The sequence below is a fragment of the Epargyreus clarus genome, unplaced genomic scaffold, assembly GCF_041222505.1.
Source record: "Epargyreus clarus isolate Ecla_fem2 unplaced genomic scaffold, WU_Ecla_fem_2.2 ptg000011l, whole genome shotgun sequence".
Lineage (NCBI taxonomy): Eukaryota > Metazoa > Arthropoda > Insecta > Lepidoptera > Hesperiidae > Epargyreus > Epargyreus clarus.
In genome coordinates, this window is record NW_027332219.1 from 2,844,602 (window position 1) to 2,855,936 (window position 11,335).

An 11,335-nucleotide genomic window follows, 5' to 3' on the forward strand; every position below is an offset into this window, starting at 1 on the left:
TTACTTTTATCGGTTATTATCTATAAATTTAAACTTGTAAACGACATAAATCTACAATATTATAACACATACACAAGGGTCACCGTATCATACTGCGTCTCAAGTAGCTAAATAAAATATTTTAGAATTTTTTTCCTTTGAAAAGGTTTTGTTACTAAAGAACGAAAAATGTATGCTGTGCGTTGACGCTTGACACATGATGCAGATTGCAGATGTCATTTTTGTAGTAGACATTGAAAATGGCGTCGTTATCAAGGTGTGTTGATTTCTTATAAATTATTTTTTTATTGTTATACTGGTGTATTTTCTAAAAAACTACTTTTGAAACAATTACGAAGCTATATACATAATCTGTTAAAAGTAGAAACGTAACCAACAACTAAAAAACATAACCGAAACATATCCTTTATGTGGCCTATTTGATAACAATTCGTATTATTGTTATAGTAATTATTCCCGAACTATTGAGCTTATCAGAAGCAATATCTTCCAGTTAAATTCGATATTCAATACTATAAATATATTAGTAAAAAGTCAACAAAGATAACCTTAGTTTGATAATTTCCCTCAATATTTTTGTGTGATTCTAGTCTACTACCAGCTCCTGTGCAGCAAGTGTGGGATAGAGATGACGAGCGTAAAGCCCAGCGAGTGGGCAGCGCGCTGGTGGTCTCGCAGACCAGTGTCCCACCCTATGGACAGAGGAAGGGTTGGGTTCCAAGAGCTGAAGAGGATTTTGGAGGTACTGGTGTTTTTTAATAATAACAGCTTTTTAGGAACGATTATTTAGCAATCCAACTATTCCTGGTTTAATGTTTATTATTATAGTCAACATATTACTATTCCACTGCTAGGTGTGGGTCAATATTACCCATATTTTAAAACAAGAAGGTTACGCATTTGCTATCGCATTGCTTTGCAAACAATAAGCTTAATCCCTAATAACTCTGTTTGAACTAGATTACATAGCATAACCTTCCTGTTTGGCAGAAGTATGTGCTGGGGCAGAGCTGTAAGAATTGAACTAATCCTTGTAATCTACAAGACATAGACACAAATAATTCTAGTAATTTTATATCCCAGCATCACTGCAAAGCAACTTACATATCAACCTTATAATTCCATCCCCTGTATAGTTTAATTTTTAAATCAGATGGAGGTGCCTTCCCCGAGATCCACGTGGCCCAGTATCCCCTGGGCATGGGCGCGAGGGGGAAGGAGAGTACATCAAACGCCCTAGCAGTCCAGTTGGATGAATCCGGGCGAGTCAAATACTCCGCAATCGCACGTCAGGGCCATAGTGCTGATAAGGTTGGCTATTTTGTTAACTATTTTAATGTATTAAAGTTGCTGTATTAAAATATTAATGGAAACCTGAGATATCAAATTTTCCTAAATTTAAATGTGTACATTTAGATTTGTAATTATGTCAATTTGAAATTCCTTAATCTGATAATAAGAAAAAAAATATGTCTTAGTTTTAGATTTCATGATTATTTCGTCTCAGAGAATATTAGTGTAGAATATTAATATCATTAATATTTAAAGGTTTGGATACATGTTATAATTTATGTGCAATAGTCACATAAATATTTAGTTCTATAAAAATTACAATAGATAATGTATAACAATAGATTACAATTTTGACACTAGAACATTAAATTGCTTAATGTTTGAACCATATCATTTAAAGAAAAAAGAACTAATTAAAATTTTGTTCTTAAATTAGCCACTTATTTGTTGCAGATTATCTACTCCAAGCTGACAGATCTCCTGCCATCAGAAGTTCTGGCTGAAGATGACCCAACACTACAAAAGCCTAGCGATGACGACATTCAGGACATAACAGAGAAAACAAAACTCGCGCTAGAAAAGTTGACTAATGCGAAAATATCGGCTGCGTTACCTGTTAAAGCTGCACCGAAGGCCGTAAGTTGAACTTCTTTGGTTTGTAGGCCAACTTCTTTATTGCTTTCTTGTGCATGTGGTATGTGGTGGTCATGTAGGAAATAGGTGAATTGTAACTCCTTAAGTGGTAAAGATGGTAGAACTCTTCGTTAGTCAATTGTAGCAATCATACAACCACATTTATCATAATTATAGGTTCCAAAAGTGTGTTAAGGTAGATATGCTAACTAATTTGAAATGATAGATGAATAAAGCATTATAAATTAGTCCTCAGGAGTAGTAGGGTATTTGTTGGAGGGATTCTTGTACTATTTGAAAATAGATAAAGGTATGCTATGTACAAAAGTATGAATTTGGTGGACCATTGTCTAAATTGATAAGTATTCCCTAAGCGCTATGACATGGGGCTCTCCAAGAAGGGTGCAAAACGAGCTCTCCTTCAAAGCCGGCGATGCATTGGCGACTCCTCTGTAGTTGCAAATGTCCATAGGCGATAGTGACGGCTTTCCACCAGGTAGCCTATATGTCTTATCATTAGGCATAAATATAAAAAAAAATTATGTCACTTCACACCTTTATTATATTAAAAGCCTAAGGTTTCTGTGTCTTTTAAGTTTGTTAATATTGAAATACCCTATTGATTATTTGTTAAATTTATTTAATGTTATGTTAAAATAGAAATCCTTTGTATGCTTAAAATTCCTTACATTAGGTAACTTATTTTACTTATGTTATTAGATAAATGTCATTTATATGGCGTTGTCAACCTATTATCATTTACTATGGGGCATATGTATCAATTAAGAAAAAAAAAGGAAAATCATATTATTTTACTGGATGTCATAATATAAATATTATTTTTGAGTTGTTACCAATTTAATTTAATATGTCCACTAAGGGCACATGTCTTCTCTTATAGGGGTTAGGTTAGGCTATGATCCATCATGCCAAGAGCAGATCGGTAGATATCACACTACTTTCAGCAGGTTCTTTTGAAGGGCTTTCCAAAGTAGCCGCTGGGTCAGAAAGGCCTTCCTACAGGCAACAATAATAAATTTGGAGTATGAATATAAACTAGAAAGAATTTGAGGCATTGACTACAGTATAGCAGACATTTGTTGTATGTGCAATATGTTTCGACTTGTGAAGTGCCACAGTTACACAAATTTCTAGCATATTTGTGAAATGGTTTAGAAACAGGCTGACTTACGTATGAGGCAACTAAGCCCTCAGAGGTTGGTCATAGATGTGCTTGAATGGCAATGAGCACTTACCATCAGATGAACTGCATGCTCATTTGATATTACCTTACAATACTGTATTAATATACAATAGAAGCATTATAAGTAATGATATAAATTTATTTGCAAGAACATACTAGCAAAGTGCGTTGATAGTGTATAATATTTGCAGGCACCTGCTCAATACATACGGTACACTCCGGCGCAACAAGGTGGTGCGTTCAATTCTGGAGCCAAGCAGAGGGTCATCAGGTATGTTGAAATTGTTGTTTTTGTCAACTCATTACTGTCCCACTGTTGGGTACAGGCATTTTAGGGTTTAGGCTATAGTCCACTAAACGGGCTGAAAGCAAGTTGGTAAACTTCACACATATCCTTAAGAACATCCTTTTGGAACTCTCAGGCAGGCGGTTTTCGTCATGATGTTTTCGCTCTTTGTTGTATATGGAGTGTATAGTAAGTGAGTCACACTTATATAAGACATTCCTACTTAGGCTTAGCCAAGTGGCTTACCTCGGGTAGAACTTGAATTCTATCTCTGGTGGATTATAAATATCCATGTTATATAAGATTTTTTTTTTACCAAATAGTCATACTATAGTATTGTCATATCATACTAAAAAATATATTTGAAATTAATCTATTACAAGTCTTATCAGCATTTACTAGCCAAGTTCACAGTGTTTATTCCATTTATCAGGTTCCTAAAACATCACTCTCATTCTCAACGTCCTATAATAATTCGTTCGCAGGATGGTAGAGGCGCAATCGGACCCGATGGAGCCCCCGCGGTTCCAGATCAACCGCAAGATCCCCCGCGCGGCGCCGTCGCCGCCCGCGCCCGTGCTGCACTCGCCCCCGCGCCGCGTCTCCGTCAAGCAGCAGCGCGACTGGAAGGTGCCGCCGTGTGTCTCGCACTGGAAGAACGCTAAGGGTGAGTGTTATGTCCTAAGCGGAACGGTGGTAGGCCCTTTCGGACCTGATGGCTATTGTTGCATATGTACGTATGCGGGAAATCTTCCTGCAATTTACTAAGAGATGGTGCCACATGTTTCTCAATCACACAAGCGAAGTTTTCTCAACATTAAGCGTCTGGTATGGTCGAAGCTCGCTCAGTCCCCCGTCATAATCACCAATCCTGGCGTGAAATCTCCCGGTGCCAAATATGTATGAGTGTGTCATTCTTTGGCACGCCCTACAGCCCATATAGCCCATATATACATACTTTTTTTTTAAGGAATCGGGTTTTTTGTTTTTTCGTAATTACTAGTTCATTTAATTCACGGTAATAGTAGACTCATAGCTTACTATGTTACCTAAAATGACGATTATCAATTATTAAAATGTGGATTAAAAGTGCCACAAATACACATAAATATCACTTCATAACAGAAATGTAAATTCTAAAAAAAACGATTTAATCGTTGTTTTATTGAAACGAATATAATTATCATTTAGTGTGTTAAATGATCTTAAGTTTATTTTGAACTCTTCCGTCTTGCGCAGGTTACACGATCCCGCTCGACAAGCGGTTAGCGGCGGACGGTCGCGGGCTCCAGCAGGTGCACATCAATGAGAACTTCTCTCGTCTAGCGGAGGCGCTGTACGTGGCGGACAGGAAGGCGCGCGAGGCGGTGGAGGCGCGCGCGCAGCTCGAGCGGCGGCTGGCGCAGCGGGACAAGGAGCGCAAGGAGGAGCACCTGCGCGTGTTGGCGCAGCGGGCCAGGGACCACAGGGCGGGTGAGTGCCCCTGACACACACGCACACGTCTCGCCGGGGCGCTGCACGTGGCGGACAGGAAGGCGCGCGAGGCTGGCGCAGCGGGACAAGGAGCGCAAGGAGGAGCACCTGCGCGTGTTGGCGCAGCGGGCCAGGGACCACAGGGCGGGTGAGTGCCCCTGACACACACGCACACGTCTCGCCGGGGCGCTGTACGTGGCGGACAGGAACAAGTATCGCCGCGTCAGTGACATCACGAGAACGCCGAGACAAATACAAAAAACACGGGCACGTCAAACATCACACAGACAGAGAGGCCGATGCGCTCTCGTTGACATATACTTATACATACAACATTTAAATAGATAAACACACACAAATACTGTGAAATATAATAAATATGAATATGAAATGAATATAAATTCGCGCGGGTCGCAACTGTATACAACAAACATACTTATGTAAGTAGGTACGGTACATATGATACAAACGACGACAAAAACATTTGACGACCCATGTGGCGGAGCGGTCACCATGCCGGTCTGATGAGCAGAGGGTCCCGGGTTCGATCCCCAGCCAGACAGATTTCTTAATGAAGAATTTAGATTTCTGGGTCTGGGTGTTTGTGAATTTTCTCTCTGTGTGTATAGCAACCACGATACAGGGAATCCTTGTATGGGGCTGTGAGTGTAGAAGCGTCTTTTTTTTTTAAATGCTTGCCGGAGAGACACACCCACTTACATACAACTTCTCCCAACTCATGAAGGTGTTGCATGTGACGGATGGCAAGGCAACATGGAGGTATTGAATTCTTATATCATTTGTTACAGGTATCCGAGCTCCGGACGACTTGCCAGAAGGTCCAGAGGCTGAGAAGGTGGAGGGCGACGAAGCGGCGGAGCGCGACCGCCTGAGGGCGGAGCGCCACCGCGAGCGGCAGCGGGACCGGAATCTCGCTAGGGCTGCGCCGGACAAGAGGTAGATATGACATGTCTGTCCCACTACTGGGCAAGTCTCATCTCAGAGTGAGAAGGATTAAGCCATAGTCCACTGCGCTAGCCAAGTGCGGATTGGTAGACTTTGTATACCTATTAGATTTTTTTAAAGATTTTTGTAGTATGCAGGTCTGCTTACGATTTTTTTACTGTTAAAAGAAGTGATAATTAATTTATAATACACATATAACTTTAAAAAATCAGAGGTCACTTCATTCGAATTAATATACCTCTCGATTGAGACACCGCAAATCTACCCCTATGCTATCACTGCTATATATACTGATATAACACATAAAACAATGTTATATATATATATATACATAAAAGACTTCCTTAAGCTACATCAAAGTTGGTTCCAAATATCCAAAGATACGCCACGTGTATTACATAAACAATCTTCCCTATAACCACAATAAAGTTGGCGCTACATATCCAAACATTTGCCACATATACAACAAAATAATCTTACCCCTAGTTACACCAAAGTTGGTTCAAAATATCCAAACATTAACCACACATAACAAAACAATCTTCCCCCTAATTCGCCAAATTTTGCTCCAACTAACCAAACATTAGCCACACAACAAACAAAGCAATCATCACACCCCGATCATAGATATGAAACGGCAAATATTGGCATATGTATAACGAAGCAATCTTCCCCCAGGTCGAAGCTAGTGAAGGACCGTGAGCGCGACATATCCGAGCAGATAGCGCTGGGCATGCCCGCTAAGCCCACGCAGGGCGGGGAGGGCATGTTCGACCAGCGGCTGTTCAACACCAGCAAAGGCATGGATAGCGGTGAGTTGCTTCATGATTTTTGGTGCGTTAAATTGGAGCAATTGGCTCGAAGGACCAATAACGCTATACAATACAGTTACGTAATCCATAAACTGAGAATGTATTTGAAATTGACACCCTTTGAGATTAGACTGCAGTCATCAGCACCACACCTATTTCTGTCTTATAATAGGTGTGTAGGGTGGCTGTATTCCATATTCATTCGAGTATAGTATAGTAATAGCACATCTCTATATCTTATTTAGGGTTAATCGCAGATGTCCATGGGTGACAATGGTAACTTACCATCAGCTGTATTGCGTACTCGTTTGCTACTGTAATATGAAAAAGTCTCTACTCTTATGTATATTTGTACTTACTAGTACTTTTATGGAACATATAGTATTTTTGTCAAAAATTAGTATAATATTTTTAAAATAAACTCTTTGAACTTTATAAACTTATTTAGACTGACCACTTACGTAGATGTATGCTTCTTTGCTACTTACAATCAATATATACAAAAGTCTCGATTAATGATTGTATGTTCAGGTTACGGTGACGACGAAGCCTACACGGTGTATGACAAACCCTGGCGAAACCAGGACACAGTGGGTGCCCACATATACCGACCGTCGAGACACGCGGATAGCGACAACTACGGCGGCGATCTCGATTCCATCGTTAATACTAGGCGGTGAGTTATCCGGCTTGGAGGACCATGGAGTCGACCTTTTGTTTTATGTGACCCATTGCTATGTATGCTATATTCTGAAGAGAAATATGGGCTATTTGTTGAATTTATATCAATTCTTTTATTGTTATGGGTGTCCTCTCAGATTGAAATTAATTTTTAGTCCACCACACTGGCTAACACTGGCTGGATGTTAATAGACTTGATTTTTTATCAGAACTTTTAGGCATGTAGGTTTCCTAAATATTTTCCTTCACTGTGTAAACATGTGGTAACCCATTTTTAATAAGTACATTACTGAAAAATTGGACACAACAAATGATGTCATCGGAAGTATTCAGGGACAAAAATAAGGCGATATCTTTACATATCCAAAAACTTTCTTCTTTACAAGACAATGTAATGCCACGTTATACAGTTATATTTATAGTATTTGTGTTTTATAACCACATTATTGATATATTTATATTTTCCTACAGTTTCGTAGCGGACAAGGAGTTCGCGGGCACTAGCGCGAGCAACACGCGCTCGGGGCCCGTGCAGTTCGAACGGGACGCACCGAGAGATGAACCCGTAAGTATTGCATTTTTTTTATAAAGTTACTAGTTGACCTGGCACACGTCGTGTTGCCATATAAATAAAAAAATGTTAAGGGTGAACAACTCTTATCACTTAGGGGTATGAAAAATAGATAGTAGCCGATTCTCAGACTTACTGAATATGCATATAAAATTTGGTGAAAATCGGTAAAGCCGCTTCGGAGGAGTACGGTAACTAACATTGTGATACGAGAATTTTATATATAAGATTGTTTGTTACCATTGCCTAAAAGAGAAGTAATCTCAGAGTAATTGAGGAGTGAAGCAAGCTTTGGTCGTCGTCCACCTATTACTGTTCCACTGCTAGACATCTTCTAAGCGTGCAAGGTGAGAAGCGTTAAGGCCATGTCTATCGCGCGGGCTAAGGGCCGATTGGTAGACAGACATACTTTGAACTCTCAGGTTTTCTTTTAATGTTTATCTTCACTGTTGTATAAAGGTATAATATAATCAATTGTAATACGTAAATCACTGAAAAATCAGAGGGTTGTGCCTGGGACTTCAAACATGGACCTCAATTGATACTAAAGATGTAAGCTTGACAAATTCTGAAGTAATGCGTAGGCATAAATTGGACAGATTAATTATTAATAACGGGTAATCGTTTTCTATAATTTCTCTGAAGCAGCCTTTTTCGTACCAAAGATCTAAATTTGACAATTTCTGTCTACCAACTCCATTTCTAATCTGTAATAAACAGATTGGAAAAATATATTACGTTATTATAATTCGTTCCTATCATTCCCCTATCTTACCATGAACCTTATTCCCTTATAGCCGGCTCGCAGCAACCAACCGGAGGCGGATTTCGATCCGTTCGGTCTGGACCGGTTCCTGAGCGAGGCCAAGCGCGCGGACAAGTCCAGCCGCAAGCGCGACCACCACGAGCCGCACGCCAAGAAGCGCAGGGACTAGCGGTGAGAGCTGCTGTGAGTAACTATTTGTGAGATGTGGAATGAGCTTCCTCCTGAGGTATTCCTGGAGCGCTATGACATGGGGCTCTTCAAAAAAGGTGCAAAAAGAGCTCTCCTTTAAAGCCGGTAACGCATTGGCGACTCCTCTGGTGTTGCAAATGTCTATATGCGGCGTTGACTACATTCCATCAGGTAGCACGTCTGCTTAATCGTTAGGTTAACCGATAAAAAAAAATGTGTATCAGGCCTGCAACGGCCCGGTGGAGGGGGATTTAGACCCGTTCGGTCTGGACCGGTTCCTGAGCGAGGCCATGCGCAGGGACTTACGGTGACAGCTGCTCTGTGTGTGTAGGTATCAGGCCCGCACCGGCCCGTTGGAGGTCGACTTGGACTCGCTCGGGCTTTACCGACCGCCGGTGATTACATATGAGGTTGCTAGAACCAGAATGGCCTAACTGCATTTTAATGATCTATCTGTATTTTCGTAATCGTAATCACCTATTATCTGTATTTTCATAATTTAAAAATGTTGTATAATCCGCGTAAAACTGCTAGTCCGCTCTGAATATAGAAATGAATCGCGTCGCCATAACAAATTGTATGACTACACCTGACTAGCAGTTTGGCGCGGACTATACATTGTAAAGATTGACACCTCCAAATTACTAACAAACATTTCCATTTTGTATACAAATACAATTTTCTTTCAGATGATAAATACATCACTGCATGTGAAGAACAAGGAAGCGACGAAACAGCTGTATATAAATAAAAGACTAGTGTCATGGGTCCGGACAATAACAGAAACGGTTGAAATGTTCAAGTGCGGGATATGTAATAGTTAAAGGTGGTTTGATAGGCGTTCTAGCTTAGTCTTTAGGAGTAGCGGCGCATTTGTTGCCGACCTCAGGTAGGAATATCTAATCCTATTTGGGGTTGATTACAGATGTCCATGGGCGGCAGTAGCCACTTACCATCAGGTGGACTGCATGCTCGTCTGCTACTCTTTTATTAAAAAAAATAGATATGCCAGGTGAACTGTTATCTGAAATAACATCGTGATGTCAGCATGAATTGCAGAAATCTGTGAATATTTTTTGTAAATAATGCGTACAAAGGATAAAGGTTCATTTATATTTACAGCTGTAATGTTATAAATAAGAATAAAGTAATAATGTAAAATAGATAATAAACATATTTTGTTATTGTTATGTGATAGTTAATTATGCCATCCACATAAGTGATTAGTTATACTCTTGTCTATACTGCCCCCAGAAGCATCAAAGCGGTAACTCAAAAAAAGAACATTTAGTTGATTTGTATGCTATTGTAGTGCTTATGAAATTATTTATTTAATGAACTAAGACAACTGATGATTTCTTAATTCAAACAAAAAATCAAGTGAAAATATGTGACAAGTGCGGGGCGGTCACAGATGGGCGCGGAGAGGCGAGAGAAATGAATGACTTTTGGCGGGAAGCCCATTGTCATTGTTATAAAATATTTATTAACTTCCATGGGACCACATAAATCTGTATGTATGATCTCCAGTATATCGTTCGTTCGCATTCAGAAGTTTGGAAATGTCCCTTCTTTCGTTTCTTACTAGTCGTCATATCCGTCGTAATGTTCACATCATCAAGACCAGTCAAAATATTCTTTAAAATTCGCATATATTCCGGATTAATATGGAATAATAATTCGAGGGCAGTATAGCTAGTGTTAACTACATTGGCAAGCGTCATGGCCTCATGCACTTCGTTGAACGTTACTTCTGCTATTTCTGCATATCTGCCTGACAAATGAAATTTTCTTATTGTTTATTAAGTGGTCACTAGTCTCCAAATTTTTCTCACTACTGGGCGCAGATTCCCCACAAGCTGAGAAATCTTTGCTACGATGATCCAATAAGGATAGCTGTAGGAAATATCTGGTAATAATACATTTAATTGTCCTATGAATGGAACGTTAGTTCACCACACTCGAGCAATACGTGGGAGTCTCTCAGAGTAATAATTAGCATAGATTGCGTCAACGCCTTGTTTTTAGTCGTATGGGCTATGTTGTTTAAAACTTAGTTTAGTTGTAAAATGTAATAAGTACTATTTTTCACAGCACATTGCACCATAATTACGATTTTGACAAAATTAGCTAACTCTATTTCAACTTGTATTATATCTGTTCGCAAAATACTGCGCGTAGTGAGCGTGCTCTTGTGCATACAGTTCTTACCTGAACATGCTCGCTCTATATGTACTTTATAATTATTACTCTGAAAGGAATATGTATAAATAGACATGGTCATACTCGGGTATGTGTCTGTATAATAGTTAAATTTTCAGTTTTAATGCTAATAATGATTGATTTTTATGATTTACTGATGGTAATAAAAGAACATACAAGGTTTGCACGTGTTTTATTTCACAATTAATTTCTTAACAAGCCCAGAACATTAGGAAGGAATCAGATTAGTCCTATGTGT

General features: G+C 39.5%; 1 protein-coding gene across 2 annotated transcripts; it reads left to right on the forward strand.

The window, feature by feature from the left end:
- The first annotated feature begins 103 nt into the window (after positions 1–103).
- Positions 104–10,682, forward strand: Bx42 (Puff-specific protein Bx42). 2 transcript variants are annotated; one of them, XM_073077781.1, is made up of 13 exons: positions 104–256; positions 591–742; positions 1,154–1,311; positions 1,747–1,929; positions 3,322–3,401; positions 3,902–4,083; positions 4,656–4,889; positions 5,699–5,846; positions 6,534–6,667; positions 7,199–7,343; positions 7,820–7,913; positions 8,717–8,868; positions 9,564–10,682. In XM_073077781.1, the coding sequence occupies exons 1-12, from the start codon at positions 240–242 to the stop codon at positions 8,852–8,854; spliced, it is 1,665 nt and encodes a 554-aa protein (XP_072933882.1). In that variant the 5' UTR covers positions 104–239; the 3' UTR covers positions 8,855–8,868; positions 9,564–10,682. The 2 variants fall into 2 exon arrangements, with proteins under 2 accessions (XP_072933882.1, XP_072933881.1); XM_073077780.1 differs by having other exon boundaries at positions 8,717–8,856.
- The last annotated feature ends 653 nt before the right edge of the window (positions 10,683–11,335 follow it).

What these genes read in the sequence shown, in the direction of transcription:
- Bx42 (XM_073077781.1), top strand. An exon ending in GGCCAGGGACCACAGGGCGG is followed by an intron (nt 4,890 to 5,698) that starts GTGAGTGCCCCT and finishes CATTTGTTACAG; the next exon opens with GTATCCGAGCTCCGGACGAC. An exon ending in ACGCACCGAGAGATGAACCC is followed by an intron (nt 7,914 to 8,716) that starts GTAAGTATTGCA and finishes ATTCCCTTATAG; the next exon opens with CCGGCTCGCAGCAACCAACC.